Source organism: Saimiri boliviensis, chromosome 4 (genome assembly GCF_048565385.1).
Source record: "Saimiri boliviensis isolate mSaiBol1 chromosome 4, mSaiBol1.pri, whole genome shotgun sequence".
NCBI classification, from domain to species: Eukaryota; Metazoa; Chordata; class Mammalia; order Primates; family Cebidae; genus Saimiri; species Saimiri boliviensis.
In genome coordinates this window covers 128,986,958-129,007,501 of record NC_133452.1, presented here as the reverse complement: position 1 = coordinate 129,007,501, position 20,544 = coordinate 128,986,958, and the positions used below count along the sequence as shown (strand labels likewise).

The 20,544-nt window shown below is 34.0% G+C and overlaps 1 protein-coding gene across 12 annotated transcripts in view; it reads left to right on the top strand.

Moving 5' to 3' along the window:
* Nucleotides 1-20,544, top strand: part of MLIP (muscular LMNA interacting protein) — a 267,113-nt gene that overhangs the window by 178,785 nt on the left and 67,784 nt on the right. For all 12 annotated transcript variants that reach the window (XM_074398184.1, XM_074398182.1, XM_010337147.3 and 9 more), the window contains one exon: nucleotides 16,638-16,682. In XM_074398184.1, the coding sequence (XP_074254285.1) occupies nucleotides 16,638-16,682 (45 nt within the window). The remainder of the gene's footprint in view (nucleotides 1-16,637; nucleotides 16,683-20,544) is intronic.

Genomic DNA, 20,544 nt, shown 5'->3' with positions numbered 1-20,544 from the left:
TATGAGTTTACTAGCTATAATTTAATTAATTATACTCAACAAATATTTATTGAGTGTCTGCCAAGTACTATTCACTGAAGAGTCACTGGGGTGAGAGGAGTGGACACAGTGATAGGGTGCCAATTTCTGAAGCATATATTCCAATGGATAAGACAGATAGTAAATAGTTAAAATAGTAAATGAACAAGATACTTTGTTGTAGAAATAAAGGAGAGGTAGCCAGAGAATCAATTGATGTTAAAACCAACTTACAAACTTGCTTGTTTTCAAAGTATTCATAGGCTTTCCAATTTTCCTGGGATAATTATAATGGTTTAATAAAAGAAAAAAAGTATAGAACTAATTCTGTTTTGTAGGCCTTTGATGTAAGGCTTTCTTTTAAAAGAAAAAAAGAGGAAGAAAATAAACTCAAAATAATATATTTTTCTTTGGGTCTTTATTGCATGTATTGTGAAATTTCACAGGGTCTGTTTTTTAGGATGAACCAGGTGCAGTAAAAGCAACACTAATTCAGACTAGTTAAAGTAAAGGTTTTCTCCAGTCCATGGTGTGCTTAAATTGTGGGCTATTTTAAAGTAATGTAATTGAGATTCTTTTAAGTGTAATAAAATTGAAAGTAGGCTAACAATATGTTGAATAGGGAGTGAGCCTTAGGTAACTTGCAGAGTTGATTAATTGATCATCAATATTTTATTTGATTCTTTTAAAAAGATGTTGAATTGAACAATAATAATAACTAATATTGTGAACTCTTAATTTGAAAATAAAGCTTAACTATCTAATTTAAATCATATACCAAACCTATGAGGTGGGTATTCTTATTTTAAAATCTCCCTTTTGCAAAGGGGAGAAAACAAGTCTCAGAAGTCACAGAGAAGGCAAAACTCAACCCAAGTTTGCTTCATGTCAAAGGTTCTGCCATTGATACTTCTATATACTTATAGATGTATAAGTCCATACTGGAAATAGGTTGTGTTCTTTAAATATTTTATCCATGCATGTTTATACTCTGGGTCCAAATTATTTCTTCATGCCCAATAACCTTCAGGCTAAACTTAGAAGGAATGATTTCACATTTGGTCATATTAACGTCTAAAATGATAGTGATTTACTGTTTCTAAGATTTTAAATCATGTGCTTAAATGTACATTAACTCATATCAGATAAGGTATAAGAGCGTTACTTCTCATGACACTCATTTTTAAAGTTTATTTCCTTCATGTAAAGAAATTTCCTTTCTAAACAAATTTTGATTTTTAAAAAATTTTTGTGGGTACGTAGTAGGTATGTATGGGGCACATGCAATATTTTGATACAGGTATGCAAAGCATAATAATTGAATCATGGAAAATAGAGTATCAGTCCCTTTAAGTTTCTATCCTTTGTGTTACAATCTCGTTATACTATTTTAATTATTTTAAAATATACAATTAAATTATTGACTATAGTCACTTGGTTGTGCTATCAAATACCAGGTCTTATTAATTCTATTTTTTTGTACCTGATAACTATCCCCAGCTCCCCAGCCCAAAGCAACCCCCACCCTTCCCAGCCTCTGGTAACCATTCTTCTACTCTCTATCTCCATGAATTTAGTTGTCTTGATATTTAGATTCCACAAATAAGAACATGCGTTGTTTGTAATTCTGTGCCTGGCTTATTTCACTTAATATAATGGCCTCCAGTTCTATACATGTTGTTGTAAATGACAGGATCTCATTCTTTATAATGGATCAATAGTACTCCATTGTATATAATAACCATATTTTATTTATTCAATCATCTATTAAAGGCTACTTAGGTTGCTTCTAAATCTTAGATATTGTGAACAGTGCTGTGGCAAACATGTGAGTGCAAATACCTCTTTGATATACTGATTTTCTTTCTTTTGTATATATAATTTGCAGTGGGATAACATGTTAGATCATACATGGTAGCTCTTTCTTTTTAGTTTTCTGTGGAACTTCCAGATTGTTGTTTATAGTGGTTGTACTAATTGGTGATGTACAGTCCCACCAACAGTGTTTAAGGGTTCCCTTTTCTCTACATCCTCGTAAGCATTTGTTATTGCTTATCTTTTGGATCAAAGCCATTTTAACTGGGGTGAGATAATATCTCATCATAATTTTGATTAGCATTTATCTGATGATCAGTGATGTTGAGCATCTTTTCATATGCCTGTTTGCCATCCGGATGTCTTCTTTTGAGAAAGGTTTATTGAAATCTTATGCACATTAAAAATACAATTATACTTTTTGTTTAGAGTTGTTTAGCTCCTTATATAGGCTGGTTATTAATTTCTTCTCAGATGGGTAGTTTGCAAATATTTTCTCCCATACTATGGATTATCCCTTCCATTTTGTTGATTGTTTCATTTGCTGGGCAGGAGCTTTTGAACATGATGTGATCCTATTTGTTCATTTTTGCTTTGGTTGCCTGTGCTTGTAGGCTACTACTGGGAAAATTTCAGCCCAGACTAATGTCCTGGCAAGTTTTTCTGATATTTTCTTGTAGAAGTTTCATAGTTTGAGGTCTTAGATTTAAGTATTTAGTTCATTCTGATTTGATTTTTGTATATGACAAGATATAGGGGTCCGGTTTTATTATTTTGCATATGGACACCCAGCTTTCCCAGCATCATTTATTAAAAAGACTATCTTTTTGTTATGTATGTTCTTGCCACCTTTGTCGAAAATGAGCTCACTGTGAGTGAGTGAATTTGTTTCTGGGTTCTCTACTCTGTTCCATTGGCCTTTGTTTCTGTTTTTACACCAGTACTATGCTGTTTTGGTTACTATAGCTCTGCAGTAGAATTCAAAGTCAAAGAATGACTCCAGCTTTGTTCCTTTTTCTCAGGATAGCTTTAGTGATTCTGGGTCTTTTGTGGTTCCCCATACATTTTAGAATTGTTTATTCTATTTTTGTGAAGAATGTCATTGGTATTTTGCAAGGAATTGCTTTGAATCTGTAGATTGCTTTTGGTAGTATAGGCATTATAACAATATTGATTCTTTCAATCCAAGAACGTGGGCTGTCTTTCAGTTTTTTTGTATCTTCTTCAATTTCTTTCATCAGTGTTTTATAGTTTTTATTGTAGAGATTTTTCATTTCTCTGGTTAAGTGAATTCCTAGGTTATTGCTTTTACTTGTGGCTATTATTGTACATGACATTACTTTTTCGACTTCTATTTTAGATTGTTCACTGTTGGCATGTAGACATGCTACTGATTTTTGTATGTTGATTTTGCATCCTGCAACTTTACTGAATTCAGTTTTCAGTTCTAATACTTTTTTGGTGGATTCGTTAGGTTTTTCCAAATATAGATCATGTCATTTGCAAACGAGGATAGTTTGACTTCTTCCTTTCCAATTTAGGTGCCCGTTATTTATTCTCTTGTCCAATTGCACTAGTTACTGCTTCCTGTTATGTGTTGAATAACAGCGGTGACAGTGAACATCCTTGACATGTTCCAGATCTTAAAAGAAAAGCTTTAGGTTTTTCCTCATTCTCTATGATTCTAGCTGTGGTTCTATCATACATGGCTGTTACTATGTTTAGATAATATTCCTTTGTATCCAGTTGTTTGAGAGTTTTTGTTTTATCATGAAAAGATGTTAAATTTTATCATATGATTTTTCAACATCAATGATCATATGGTTTTTGTTCTTTTTTTTCTGTTGATATGATATATCACATTGATTGATTTGCATATGTTAAACCGTCTTTGCATCCCTGGGATAAATTCTACTTAGTCATGATGAATGATCTTTTTAATGCATTGTTAAAGTTGTTTTGCTAGCATTTTGTTGAGGATTTTTGCATCAATATTCATCAGAGATATTGACCTATAGTTTTCTTAGTTTGATGTATCATTTTCTGGCTTTGGTATCAGGGTAATACTGGTCTCATTATAGAATGAGATTGGTAGTATTCCCTTCTCCTTTTTTTTTTTTTTTTTGATTGGTTTAAGTAGAATTGGTATTAGTTCTTCTTTAAATGTTTCATAGAATTCAACAGTGAAACCACTGAGTCCAGGGCTTCGCTTTCCTGGGAGACTTTTTATTACAGCTTTGCTTTCATTAGTTGTTATTGGTCTGTTCAGACATTGGATTTCTTCATGGTCCAGTCTTGATAGGTTGTATATATCTAAGAATTTATAAATTTCCTTTAGATTTTCCCACTCATTGGCATATGGTTGCTCATAGTAGCCACTAATAGTCCTTTAAAATCTGTGGTTTTATTTCCTGCTCCTAAATGAGAGGAATCAATTTGTGGAAATAACCGTACTGCCCAAAGTAATTTATAGATTCAATGCTATCATCATTAAACTACCATTGACATTCTTCACAGAATTAGAAAAAAAAATACTTTAAAATTCATATGGAACCAAAAAAGAGCCTGTATAGTCAAGACAATCCTAAGCAAAAAGAACAAAGCTGGAGGCATCACGCTACCTGACTTCAAACTATACTATAAGGCTACAGTAACCAAAACAGCATGGTACTGGTACAAAAACAGACACATAGACCAATGGAACAGAATAGAGATCTCAGAAATAAGACCAAACATCTACAACTATCTGATCTTCAACAAACCTGACAAAGACAAGCAATAGGGTAAAGATTTCCTATTTAATAAATGGTGCTAGAGAAACTGGCTAGCCATATGCAGAAAATTGAAACTGGACTCCTTCCTTACACCTTGTACAAAACTGAACTCAAGATTCTTAAAGACTTAAATGTAAAACCCCAAACTATAAAAACTCTAGAAGAAAATCTAGGCAATACCATTCAGGACCAGCACAGGCAAAGATTTCATGACAAAAACATCAAAAGCAATTGTAACAAAAGCAAAAATTGACAAATGGGATATAGTTAAACTAAGGAGCTTCTGCACAGCAAAAGAAATTATTATCAGAGTGAACAGACAACCTAGAGATTGGGAGAAAATGTTTGCAATCTATCCATCTGACAAAGGTTTAATATCCAGAATCTACAAGGAACTTAAAGAAATTTAAAAGAAAAAACCAAACAAACTCATTAAAATGTGGACAGAAGACATAACAGACAGTTGTAAAAAGGAAACATTTATGTAGCCAACAAACATGAAAAAAACCTCAACATCACTGATCATTAGAGAAACACAAATCAAAATCACAATAAGATACCATCTTACACCAGTCAGAATATGCAATTATTAAAAAAGTCAAGAAACAACAGATGCTGGTGAGGCTGTGGAGAAATAGAAATGCTTTTACACTGTTTGTAGGAATATAAATTATTTCAACCATTTTGGAAGACAGTGTGGTGATTCCTTAAAGACCTGAAACGAGAAATACCATTTCACTCAGTAATCCCATTATTGGGTATATACTCAAAGGAATATAAATCTTTCTATTATAAAGATATATGCATGTTCATTGTGGCACTATTCACAATAGCAAAAACATGGAATCAACTCAGATGCCCATAAATGATAGACTGGCTAAAGAAAACGTGCTACATACACACCATGGACTACTGTGCAGCCATAAAAAGGAACAAGATCATGTCTTTTGCAGGGAGATGGATGGAGCTAGAAGTCATTTGCCTCAGCAAATTAACACAGGAAGAGAAAACCAAGCACCACATATTCTCACTTATAAGTGGGAGCTGAACAATAAGAAAACATAGACATGGGCAGTATGGACAACACATACTGGGGTCTCTTGGAAGGGCAGGTGAAGGGAGAGCATCAGGATAAATAGCTAATGCATGTAGTGATTGATGTCTAAGTGATGGGTTGATAGGTGTAGCAAACCACCATGACACACTTTTACCTGTGTTTCTAACCTGCATGTCCTACACATGTATCCTGAAACCTAAAATAAAATAAAATAAAATAAAAATAAAAGTACGTGAAGAAAAGTTGTGGTTTCAGTTGTAATGTTTTCATTTTCATCTCTAATTTTATTTATTTGGGTTTCTTCCCTTTTTTTACTTCATTATTCTGCCTAAAGGCTTAGGAATTTTCTTTATTTTTTCAAAAACCACCTTTTTGTTTCATCGATCTTTTAAATTGCTTTCTTTGTTTCAAATTTATTTATTTCTGCTCTGATATTTATTATTTTTTTCCGATAATTTTGGGTTTGTTCTTCCTTTTATAGTTGTTTAAGATACATTATTAGGTTATTTGAAGTGTGTTTTTATGTAGACACTTACAGCTATAAATTTCCCTCTTAGTACTGCTTTGCTATATCCCATAGGCTTTGGTATGTTGTGTTTCCATTATCACTTGTTTAAAGAAATTTTTCAATTTCTTTCTTAATATCTTCATTGACCTACTGGTCATTCAGTAGCATATTGTTTTATTTCCATGTGTTTGTATAGTTTCCAAAATTCCTCTTAATCTCACTGTGGTCAGAGAAGATGCTTGATATTATTTTAATTTTTTGAATGTTTTAAGACTTGTTTTGTGACCTAACATATGGTCTATCTTTGAGAATGATCCACATGCTAAGGAGAAGCAGGTGTTGAAGCACTGTAGCTGTTAGGTGCAGTATTCTGTAAATATCTATTAGGTTCATTTGGTCTATAGTGCTGATTAAGTCTGATGTATCTTTGCTGATTTTCTGTATGGGAGATCTGCCTGATGCTAAAATTGGGGTGTTGAAGTCTCCAGCTATTACTGCATTGAGATCTATGTCTCTCTTTAGCTCTAATAGTATTTACTTTATGTATCTGGGTGCTCCAGTGTTGGTTGCATATAAATTTGCAACCATTTTATCCTCTTGCTGAACTGACCCTTTTATCATTATGTAATGACATTCTTTGTCTCTTCTAACAGTTTTTGTGTTGATATCTATTTTGTCTGATGTAAGTATAGTTACCTGTGCTCCTTTTTGGTTTTCATTGCCATGGAATATAGCTTTTTACATCCCTTTATTTTCAGTCTATGAGTATGTCTGTAGGCTAAATGTGTTTCCTGTAGGGTATAGGTGATTGGATCTGTTTTTCTTCTATTCAGCCACTCTATGCCTTTTGATTGGAGTTTAGTTCTCGTACATTGAATGATATTATTGGTAGGTAGGGACTTACTCCTGCCCTTTTGTGATTAGTTTTCTGGTTGTTTTGTGGTATTCTCTTTCTTCTTTCTGTTTTTCCTGTCTTTCATTTTGTGAAGGTGATCTTCTCTGGTGGTATGCTTTAATTTCTTGGTTTTTATTTTTGTGTATCTGTTGTATGCTTTTCAATTTGAGGTTACTGTGAGGCTTGTAAATACTATCTTATAACTCATTATTTTAAACTGATGACCACTTGACACTAATTGCATAAACAAACATGCAAAAAAAAAAAAAAGCTAATAAAAACTCTACACTTTAACTTCATGTCCCTGCTTTTTAGGTTTTAATTTTTTTATGTCTTATACTATGTCTTAAAAAGTTGTAGTTATTAATTTTGACTAGTTTATCATTTAGTCTTTTTACTTAAAAGTAGTTTACACACCACAATTACAGTGTTATATTCTGTGTTTTTCTATGTGAGTACTATTACTAGTGAGTTTGTATCTTCTTATTTCTTCTGGCTCGTTCACATTCTTTTCTTTCAAATTGAAGAACCCCCTATCCCTCAGCTTTTGTTTTCTGAAAAGATCTTTATGTCTGTTTCATGCTTGGGGGATATTTTCACCAGATACGAGAGCTATTCTTGGGTAAAAGTTTTTAGTTTTTTGTTTTTCCCCCTTCAGCAGTTTAAATATGTCATTTGACTATCTCCTGGTCTGTAATACCTCCACTGAAAAGTCTGCTGCCAGATACATTGGAGCTCCATTGTGTCTTATTTGTTTCTTTCCTCTTTCTGCTTTTAGAATCCTTTATCTTTTACCTTTGGTAACTTGATTATTAAATGCCTTGAGGTCATCTTCCTTAGGTTAAATCTGCTATAACTTTCCTGTATTTGAATATTGATATCTTTCTCTAGGTTTGGGAAGTTTTCTGTTATTGTAACTTGGAATAAACTTTCTACCCCTGTTTCTACCTCATCTTCAAGGCCAATAACTCTTAGATTTGCCCTTTTGAGAATATTTTCTAAATACTGAAGCTGTGCTTTATTGTTTTTTATTGTTTTTGTTTCCTCTGACTGTGCGCATTTTCAAATTTCCTGTCTTCAAGTTCATTTATTCTTTCTTCTTCTTGGTCAATTCTGCTATTAAAGGACTCTGATGCATTCTTCAGTATGCCAAATCCATTTTTTCAGCTCCAGAATTTCTGCTTTATTTTAATTATTTCAATCTCTTTGTTAAATTTATCTAATGGAATTCTAAATTCCTTCTCTGCGTTATCTTGAATTTCTTTGTGTTTCCTCAACACAGCTATTTTGAATTCTCTGTCTGAAAGGTCACATATCCCTGTTTTTCCAGAATTGGCTTCTAGAGGCTTACTTAGTTTGTTTTATGAGGTCATGTTTTCCCGGATGGTCTTGATGCTTGTGAATGTTTGCCAGTGTCTCAGCATTGAAGAGTTAGGTATTTTGTGTAGTCTACAGTCTGAGCTTGTTTATGCCTGTCTCTGAATTATTAGGCAAAGATTTTTGACTCCTTCCCTTACTTTCTCCTAGAGAAATGAAGCCTCTCTCTGTATTGAGCTGCCTGGTACTGGAGGTGAAATGCATGCCCTGCTGTGGCAAGTTCCCACAGGCCCTGCACAGGTCCACAGATGCTGTCTTGGAGACAGGGTTTACAGTAAAAAAATTTAGAAATTTATCTGATATTCTATTTCTTGGCAGCTAAGCTAGCACTCACACCACAATACAAAGTTCTTTCTGCTCTTCCCTCCACTTTCCATAGGCAGAGGAGCCTCTCCCCGTGGCCACCACCACTATCAGCAAATGGCAGGGTGGGGTGGGAGTGTCTGCTACGCCGCTACTGATGTTCACTAAATGCCAAGGTCTCTTCAGTCAGCTTGTGGCAAATGCTTCTGGGCCTGGGACTCACCCTTCAGGACATTGGGCTCCCCTCTGGCCCAGGGCTAGTCTAGAAATGGTATCTAAGAGCCTATGCCTGGATTCAGGGACCCCAAGAGCCTGTTTGTTGCTCTACCTCCCTGTGGTCAAGCTGGTACCTAAGGTGCAAGACAAAGTTCCTTTTGCTTTTCCCTCTGCTTTTCTCAGACAGAAGGGAGTCTGTCCCTATAGCTACCATAGCTGGGAATGTGATGGGTCACACCTGAAGTCAGCACATCTCGGAGCCAGAGGCCCATGGTGTACTACCTCGGTATTGCTGCTGATGATTCAGTATCTAATGGCTCTTTAGTCAGCAAGTGATGAGTCCTGCCAGGACTGGGTCTTTCCCTTCAAGGCAGCAGATTCTCTGTTAGCCCAGGAAGTGTCTAGAAACACTGTGAGCTAGGGCCTGTAATGGGGGCATCAAAGCTCTGCCTGGTGCTCTATCTAACTGTGGATGAGTTGATCTCCAAGATGTAAGACAAAGTCCTCTTTACTCTTCACTCTCCTCTCCTTAAGCAGAAACAAGGAGTGACATTTGTTGCTGCAAGCAGCAGTGCCTTGAGTTGGGGAAGAAAGAGCACAAGTACTCTTTTAGCCATGGCAGCTGGTGTCTCCCTAGGTCATGTGCCACCCTAGTCTACTGGCTCTAAGCTCAGAGTTGCTTAGGAATTGCAGCTCTTATGTCCTAGACTACCTTTCAAGTTTACCTAAAATCCCAGAGCACTTTTGCCCGTGGTGGTGAGCCTTGCCAAGAAAGTCAACTTCCAGTTGCTGGGATGGGCAGTTCCCCTCTGTGCAGGTACTTCATACTCTCTCCATGTGTGCGCATTGCCTGCGCCCAGCACAGTTTTTTTCTCTGCAATTACAAGGCAGCGGTGAGTCAATGTTACATCCCCTAGTTGCTGTGCTGTCCCTTCCCCAAGTGCACAGACTCTTTGTGCTGTATGGCCACTACTGGGGAGTTGGGAGAAGGGTAGCATCTCAGCAATTCAAGACTGTCTCTCCAATCCTTTTCAATGCCTCTTTCAGCAATATGAAGTTAAAACTAGGTACTACGATTGCTCACCTGATTTTGGTTTTTGAAAGGGTGGTATTCTGTGTCCAGAGAGTTTTTAAAATTTGGTGTTCCTGCAGGAGGTACGAACACTGTAACTTTCTGCTCTGCCATCTTGCTCCACCCTTCAGGAAAGAATTATCTATTAAAATTCTATTTCATTCTATTTTCATTCTATAAACTTTGTAGAGAGAATTTTTTTGTCTTTGCATTATATGTGCCATTGTAAATGTTTATTAATTTTTCTTAACTTCCAGTATAAATCCATCTCATTTATATAATTCAAAATCATAGTATGCTTTCTTAATAAAGAACAAACTCTAAAAATAGGGCATCAAAAAAACTCTTAGTTGGAATCACATTTTGTTGATAACAACTTATCTATAAATTTTCTGCATATTACAAATTACTTTTAAGTGCAGAGGAAATGTCTGAGATGGAGTTATTAAATATTAGATAGCATACAGGTAAGATCTCATTTTAATAAGCTTGAGAGACAGAAAAATGTTATTACAATGGAAACATATTCCTTCCAAAATATCAGAATACATTGAAAAATGTGTCAAACTTTATTAATAATATTCCCACTGTATATACACATATTCACATAAAGGTCACCTCCAATTTTAACAGCTCACACACTCTTCTTGTTGCTATGCTTGTAAAGGTTGCTATGCTGAAATGCTTCAGAATTGATGTGCAATAAGGCAGTCATAGATCTTAGGACGAGAGGGGACTTAATCCCAACCAGGTCCAGATCTGCTTCACTGTAGGATGAGGCCAGAGATTTGATGAGTTATAGGAAGAACTGAGAACTATTTAAACAAGAAATTCCACTTATTTATTTCCTTTTTTAGTTGTTCAGAAATATTTCTGCGGTGTATAAATGTGTGACAGGGGTTAAGGAAGGAATGGAAGATAGTCTTCTGCATTCTGCTAGATGAAGAGGCAGAGAAGAGATTGAATGAGGCAACCCTTCTGCCTTGTGTCCTTCTCCTTGCCATTTTAGATTTTATCAAATAGGAAGGTGCCTTATTTCAGACAAACTTCCCCTTGATCTGATCTTTTATTTCCCTATTTACACATGTAAACTATGACTTTCACTGGTCACCTATACCCACTTGTTCCATCTACCAACTATGCTCATGACAAGTTGGAATCATCCCCTATCTTAAAGAGTCAAACTTTTAAAAATTGCTAACTCTACTCTTTATATTTAGATATTATGAGGGTTATATTACTAACTTAGAAAATGGTCTTTGGTGAGAGATTTAGACAGGGTAAATTCCATAGATACTAAGAATAAACAAAGTAAGGATGATGTGTCATAATATATCTCATGGCCTTGGTGTCTAACATTCTTAACATGGATCCATTTTGTTGAGTAGTGCCTTATGTACAAATAATAGAAACACTCTCCAGGTTAAGAGTAAGACAATGTCTTTATCATTTTATATGTCCTCAATACTAAGCTTAGCATTCAGTAATAACTAGGTATCCAATTAATATTTTGAGTGTTGTCTTTCTGCTTACCTGTATATCAGTCTTGACTGGGAGAAAGAACATAATTCAGTTAGCACGTTATCACTGATTAGAGCTCTCTGAGCTTAGAGAAAGGAAGATTTAGGACAGTCAGAGTCAATAGAGGAAAAGGGAAAAAAAGCATCTTAATGGTATCAAACCTGGCGTTATACTTAGGTGGAAGGGTCATGACTGCTGAAAGGGAAAAAAGCATGCTAAAAGTAGAGTAGCAGAGTACTGAAAGAAAGGCAACTATTTAAGAGTTTTTTCTAATCCAACTTGAGTTTTGCCCCAGGCCCCCAAGAAGGTATCTGTTAGAGTGATGCCAACCAAAAGGACACCTGTCATGAATGTAAAATGCTGCAGATGGCAAGGAATGGCAAATCTAGACAATGAATCAGGGGCTTTGCTATGCTTTGTGTGCCTTTGGCTTCAGATCTTTGGGAGATAAAAATGGTTTTTCCAATGCTGGCTTGGGACAAGTGGTGCCCTGTGTAGGAATTTCTCTTTCAATGGATTTAAAATCCTTACCTTTACTTAGTCTTTAACTCTTTCAGTTTCTATATAACTTAATTCTTTAATGGATTTTTTTTTGAAACAAAACTTTTTTACCTTCATACTTTTTTGACTGCTCTATTCGCTTTTTAAGTTTTTTTTAAGAGTACAGTAATGGCTAAAGCCCATCTTTCTCTCTCTCTCTCATTATTTTTTCTATAATTAAAACAATGTCAAGTGCTGTAGAATACAGGTTATGAATTTTTATTTCATACAAGAGCCATTCTTATATTTGTCTCAAATGTTATTCTTCCCAGTTGGTGTTAACATGGAGAGATATGAATAACCAAAATTTTAATGTTGTTCAAATCCAATTTCAAATTTATTGTTAGGTATTTTAAGTTTCTTCTCCACCTTTATTCAGGTGATACAGGTGTTCAAATGTAGCAACCTTCTCCCATCACCTGCTGTTTAAATCTTAGTTCACCACACAATCTCACCTCACTTTCTGGGAAACAACTGATACAATATTGATGACATGTTTAGAGCTGTAACTTCTAATAAACAACATTAACCTGTATTGGGCATGCATAGGTAGGCTTCTCAAAGGACTGGACATCGTTGGGTTCATTGAAAAAACCTGGTCATTTTAGTTTAAAACATGTAAGACATTCTTCCTCTTTGCTAAGGAGAGATCTGTATTAATATTATACATATCCACTCCACTCTGTGGTTTGCTTTTAACTTTCCCCTTTCTCTGGGAAATTTCTGATAGCAGTGATATGGATTTCATAATACTGGATGAAATAAAAACGTCCAGGGGTGTCTGAAGTATCTTATTGTTATGTCATGATTCCCAGTGAAGGAATTTGGGGGTCTTATAAAGACTAGATAAAAAGATATTTAGATATTTTCCTACTTTAATTAATATGTTTGAGCCTTTTCTCTCTTTTCCCTATAATAATAATTTGGTATTATTTAGTACAATATACTGAAAAATGTTAGTAATGCAAACTGTGTGAATACTTCATTGTTAATATGTAACTTCTTGCCTATAATTAGTGAAGTAGAAATTTAACCATTGTTTTTCAGTTGAGATGCATTTAAATCAGCATATTTCACAGAAGCTTTTCATTTAACTTAGGGAATCTGTAGAGAATGCTTTCATTATTGCAATATGAAAAAAATTGTTAAAGAGTAAAAAACCTGAGATTTTTAGAGGAAATCATTATTATTACCTCTATTCCATTATGAGGTTAATAATGAAACCCTAGGTAAACTGACAAGAACACTGTGATGGATATTCTGAAGGGCAATTTTCCCAGAGCTCAGTGCACACTAACCTGGTCCACAGAAATTAGAGAATGGGAGCACTTAGCCAAGATACCCTGGTGCCATCAAGCAACCAGGAACAGCAGCAAGCAGTGGCAGTTCCTGTAAAGGATGGCATGAGTCAAAACTCAGAAAACAAACAATGTTAGACACTGTGTACAAAGAACTTCAGGTGCCTCATTATTGTTTGGTGATTCGTGCTCCTGTATACTTGATGGTATCATGAAACCCTGAGGCTTTCATTTTTCAGTTATTATTGATCTTTCCGAGATTAAAAACAATAATGATACATCAAAATAAGCTCTGAAATATTTGCAATTTCAAAAATAGAAATATTTTAGGAACATAACTTGACTATATTTTAACCAAGCATATTTATAATTATTCATCTGTATGCTGACCGGTTCCTGTCAAAATGGAAGACTAAGCTGCTATGAAAATTTAGCCTCTCATGTAAATGCAGAAATGCTTGCTAAAACATAACTAATCCCTGGATGCCATAAATCAAGTGGGACTTCCAAGTTTGTAGTACTCCATTTTCACACTGCTATAAAGAACTACCTGAGACTGGATAATTTATAAAGAAAAGAGACATAATTGACTCACAGTTCTGCATGTCCAGGGAAGCCTCGGCAAACTTACAATTACGGGGGAAAGTGAAGGAGAAGCAAGGACTTTCTTCACATGGCAGCAGGAGAGAGAGGTGTAGGCAAAGGGTAACTGGTCCAGAACCTGTGCAACTCCTAGGACCCCCATGAGGGCAAATGTACTAAGGGATGGTTTCCCAATCAGGGCTTCTTGAATATCTAAAGAAATCCAAATTGCCAAAATTACTCAAAATAGAAAATTTAAAAGCACACAAAATAACTAAAGAACATCATGAGGGAGATACATGAGGGAGAATCAGCAAATACAAGCAACACAATATTTAACAAGGGGCGACTATAACAACTCTGAAATATGTTAAACATTATAATGAGTTATAGACACTATAAGACAAGATTTGAAAAAGAACCAAGTAGACCTAGAAGTGAAGAGTCAGTTATTAAGATATTTACTTCAATTACTATGTTAAACATACTAATATGCATTTAAAGAAAAATAAGCTGATTGTCAGGCTTAAAGCAAAAGCAAGCCAGAATACAGTATAAAGAAACAAAAATATAAAGACAAGTTTGAGATAAATGGGAGAGGATTTGAGCGGGTCCAAAATACAGTCATACTTCACTTAACTATGGGGAGACAGTCTGAGAAACACATCACTCGGTGATTTCATCATTATGTAAGCATTAAAGTGTATATACATGAACCTAGATGGTATAGCCCACTACATACCTAGGCTATATGGTTTAGCATATTGCTGCTAGGCTACAAACCTATGTAACATGTTACTGTATTGAATACTGTAGGCAATTATAACACAATGGTATTTATGTTTCTAAACATAGAAAAGGCACAGTAAAAATGTGTTATAAATGTTAAAAAGTGGTACATCTGTATCGTACACTTGCCAAGAATGGAGCTTGCAGGACTGGAGGTTTCTCTGGGTGAATCAATGAATGAGTGATTAGTGAATGTAAAGAACTAAAGATATTACTGTATACTACTGTAGACTTTTGGCTACATTAAGTTTATATTTTTTCTTCAACAATAAATTAAGCTTACTGTAGCTTTTTTATTTTATAAGGTTTTTAATTTTGAAATTTTTTTTACTCTTTTCTAGGAAGATGTAGCTTGAAACACAAATGCATTATACAGCTATACAAAAATATTTTTTATGCCATTCTATAAGTTTTTTCTATTTCAAGTTTTTATTTTTTATTTATGATACTCGTTAAGCTTTTTATATTAAACACCAAGACACAAACACACACATTAGCTTAGGCCTACATAGAGTCAAGATCATTAAGAGATGACTAGGTGAAAGGAATGTTTTTAGCTCCATTATAATCTTATGGGACCCCTGTCATATATTTGGTTCATCATCAACTGAAACATCATTGTGTGGCACATTACTGTATATTTAATAGAAGCTCAATAATAAGAGATTAGATATATTGAGAGGCTGGGAGAAAGGCAGCATTTGAAGAGATAGTCATGTAGGGTTTTTCAGAATAGATGCATACTCAGAATAAAGGAACATACCAAGTTCCCGTCCCCCCTCCACCAAAAAAATAAAAAGAAATCTACCCTGAGGTACATCATAGTGATATTACAGAATATCATGGAGATAAACTTTCAATGTTAACCAAATTTGAAGACAGATGATCCTTCAAGTTATGGTATTTAGGCCACCACCAACAAAAGCCAGAGTCTATGGGATACCATCTGCAAAAGACAGAAATGCTATTATCCTGGAATTCTGTGTCTAGTTGAACTCTTACTGAAGAATGAGAACATGATAAAAACACTCAGACAACATCCAAGACAGTAAAGTCTGAAAAACTACCAAAACCTTTACTTTAGTAAGAAGGAAACTAGGGAGCAGGCGGAAATGGCAAGTTACTAATCAACATGAAGTTTCCGTTAAACAAGATGAATAAGTTCTAGAGATCTGCCATACAACATAGCACCTATAGCCAACAATACTGTATTGTGCACTGACAAATGTGTTAAAAGTATAGATTTCATGTTAAATGTTCTTATGACAATGAGATAAAATTTTTAAAAATAAGAGAAACTAAATCCAGATGAAAGGGTTGAAATACAAGAGCCAATGACAAAGAAACAATATTAATCTGCTCTTTACTTTAGACAATTCTGAAAACCAAGTCAGTTTTATTCTTAAATCATAAAAGCTTTGATATACGTTTATTTTTATAAAACAATACTGTAAGAAAATATCTGTTGTTTCAGTTTGCTTTAAGTAAATAGAAATAGCAACGATGCTGGCATGTTTGATTAAAATGGGAAGTATACACAGAATGAAATGTTATGTAACCATGCATAATTTTTGATGTCATGTTATAATGCTTATGTTAAGAAAATGAGAAGGAAAAGCCACATATAAAACATCATATTCACTATTATGTGGGCCGAATAAAAATACATAGGAAAAATATTGCATGACAATTTACCAAAAATATTAAAAATTATTTCTTTGGTGGCATAATGATATTTTTTCTGTTTATACTTTTCAGAATCCTATCATGGACATATGCTTCTGTAATAATAAACTTCAAGATACTTAAACATATAAATACTTTAATAAATTATGAGTTTCATTAAATAAACACCATGTTTATGTTTTGCAGGCAAATCTCTCCTCACCATCTTCTACAGTATCTGAGAGTCAACTGGTATGTATCTTCTAAGTCACAGATCTACTTCTGTAAATTCTGATCTCTCAAGAGAGCTTTGTTTGAGTAAAAGTGAAAAAAAGAATACATTTACTACATATATTTTTATTTACTTACTTGTCTAATAAAATTTTATTGATACTTTTCTAAAGCTCCATGGTGATTGTTTTGCAGGTGACAAACATACATAAAACCATACATAGACCCTACTTAACCAATAACTTACATCCAAGTAGTGGCATTAGAAGAGATGGAGTGAGGTCAGATGAAAGATACCATTGGACTTTAGAGAAGAGTTCACTCTTTAAAGGAAGAGACCCAAAAAGAGTTTAAGGAGAAGGTTGTGGTTGAATAGGATAACTTTTGGATTTGAGGAAATAAGAAATAGATACTTCACACAGGATAATCAACACACAAATGGTCTAGATCAGTGCTGAGCAATGGAAATACAACATGAATGATAAATGCAAGCCACATATGTAATTTTAAAATTTCTAGTAGTCACATTAAAAAAGTAAAACAAAACAGGTAATGTTAATTTCCACAACGTATTTTATTTAATGCTTCATAAATATTATCATTGCAATGGATAAGCAGTATAAAAATTGAGATGGTTTTACATTCCTTTTTTGGAAGAAAAGTCTTTGAACTACTGCATATTTCACATTTGTAGCAAATTTCATTTCTGCTTAATCACAAGGGCTCAACAGTGGGACTGGTGACTACATTGGGCAGCACAGACCCAGACTCTAGAATGATTTTATAAAATGAGATTTAGTGAAACAACTCATCATGAATGTAATATAAAAATTTGTATATAAAATTTGATTAAATAGGAAAATTATTTTCTCTTACAGCATTTTGTATTTCCTATTCTCACAGTGGTTAGCAAATCGAAGTCCTGAAATAAGTTTCCTAGATAACACTGGTCAAAGATTTTCTTAATATGTTTTGATGTTTATTGTTTAAAATTGTAAATTCCTGAATAATAGATATCTTCACTAAAATTAATGGAAATTTCTAGTAGAACAGTTTGAAACATTAACTCATTTTTTTTCTTTTAAAGAAATTGTTTTGGCATCCTATAGCCACAGCCAACAAATCATCTTGAAATTATCATCCCAATAAAAATAATTATATTTTTTGTAATACTAAGAAATCATAAAAAGCATTGTTTGACTTGGCAAATAGCTTGATTCAATCAATCCACTTGGGTATACTGGTGTTTATACATATATAGTTTGTATATTTGGGGTGTGTTTGAGTGTGTGTGTGTGTGATTTTAATGTCAATTGGTTTAGAACAGTGGGGGACAATATAGTATACCTAAAAGAAGGCTGGGATGAGTATCAGAAGGCCCACTTGATACTTCCTGCTCTGACATTAACTAATGGGCTGACAGTGGGTAAGTCACAAATGTGGGAGTCTGGATCTCAATTTCCTAATTGAACAATGAAAGCATTCTATTGTGTACTTTCCAAGCTCTTCCAGGGCTGTGAATTGATGGTTACTAACACAGTGAAGATGAAGAAGTTGCCATGGAAACAAGCACTGCAGTAGCATAATGAAGTTGCATGACTTCCCACTTTAGATATGGAAATATTACTACAATTATTTTAATATTTAAAATGATATATTTATTTAGAGTAACATATGGAAATCAAGAAGGTTTTAAACATTCTCATATATAGTTTCACACAGCATAGTTTATAAAATACAGATTTTAGATGTTGGTGGACTATATATACATGTGTAGGTATATATTTTATATATACATGTAAGTTCTTGGTTTAATATTTTAAGAAATTATTTCAAAGAGGCAAATGTATATGTATAGATACATTAAAAATGATTTTATAAAATGAGATATAGTAAAACAACTCATTGTGAAATGTAATAAAAAACACTTACCTTTTGCCCAATGAAACAATCCTGTGTTTGTGTTCTCTAGGGGGAAAAACTACAAAGCATTGCTTTGAAAAACTTTTATAATAATTTCTTTGCATTTACTTAAGACCTTTTCTTTAAGGAGTTTAAGGCATTTCTTAACCAAGTTTTAAATTAGGTCTTAATCTCAAAATGCCCTTGAGATATAGGTAGCTTTGTGAAGGGATTATTATTAAACAAGCATATTCCTTTAAAAAAGGAACATCTCTTGTACTGATATAATTATTTCGGTCACTTGGGTTTCTATTTCATGATGTTAACCCTGTGTTTATATTAATAGTACTTAAGAGTGAAATAAATAAATCAACAGAAAATGATTGTATGAAAGACATGTTATAGGGCATGTACTTAAGGATTTAGAATATTTTTACTCGGAAGTAACATTTATAGTTATAATTTTTTCATTTTTATGAATGAATTTTCAATATTTGCCATCATGAGATCTTTAGGTTCTAAGTAATATGAGTAAATAAGAATGCTTTGATAAACAAAACTATGAGATCTCTATAATTATATTTGTATGTATGTATATGTTTATAATATACATATACATATAGATGACATAGGTAATTCTGATTATATATATATACATCTTTGTTTATATGAGTGTATATGTATGTATGTATAAAAACACAGTTATTGGGAATGTATGATATTTTATAGTTAAATTATATAAACAAATATTTTATGTTTTATGTAAAATAAACAGTTAATATATAAAATTATTTCTCCTGTTTTAGGAGGTAAATGTAGTAAATGTGTTGAAGAGAAAATATTTGACAAATTGCTATGGTACTACAAGCTTAATACAAATCTCCAATTGTTTTTTGAGATTTGACTTTTTAAAGGTATATCATTTTTTCATGCTTTTAAATTTTCAACCTGGCTTATCTGTTTGCTTGCTTTTGTTGCAACTGTGCCAATTCAGAATTGAAAGGGAAAAAGAAGTGGAGCCATGACCCTTACTCTTAAAACGTTTCCATTCTTTACTTTGGAAGCCAAATGATTTAGAGTTGGGTGTGGGAGACTGTTTTGGAGGCCCATGTGAAGCTAGTTCACCAGTCTTAGCTACTTTTTTTTCTATTAAACAGTGTTGCAGTAGAACAGAACTGGAAATGAGCTTAGAGATGAAAATATTGGAAATTCCCACCTATTCACTGCAGGTTGGAATAACTACTCTGTCAACCTGAAGGGATTATTGTAAGGCTCATGTGTCATAAAATGTGGAGTGGTCAGTATATGCCTATAGACAGGAAGATGTTGTTTTTGCACATCAAAATCTGTGAATGATGAAGAGAATATGAGCAACCATTTTTACAAAGAAACAGAAGCTTACAGAGTTAAATAGATTATTTAGGATCACCAGCATTAGTGTTCATCCTTGCTTTGTGTAGCCTTCGGACAGGAATCATTATTATTGATTTTAGATAATTCAAGGAAAATAAGAAAAGATTAATTAAGGAGTTTGGAAATGGTGGCCTCTATGGAAGCATTACATTCACTGGGTACCTCCTTTGTCTGACTATGCCTGGTATTTGTGCACTGCCTGGAAAATATGAGTGCTTACTGAAGAGGAGACTGGGTAGGGTCAGTTAGATTACTGAAGTTTTCGCAGCTGTGAATAGTGCTTCCTGTAGTATATTAAAAGGAGCAAGAGGAAAGGAAAGATCTAGGATCTAGGTTAAACCTTCACAAAACTTTCCTAGCTGTTGAGCTGAATTATCACAAAGATCTTAACAAAGGCGAGCCGGTTCTTTTTCTCTGCGTAAGGTAACACACAAGTTAGACTCCACAAGTTGGGTAAATCCTGGTTTTCTTTGGCAGTAGGGGAGCCTGGTTTAGATGACATTTACCTTTTGCTTTTGAAATTTCATGTCCTTACAAAATGTTCACTGTTGTCCAGGATGGAATACGT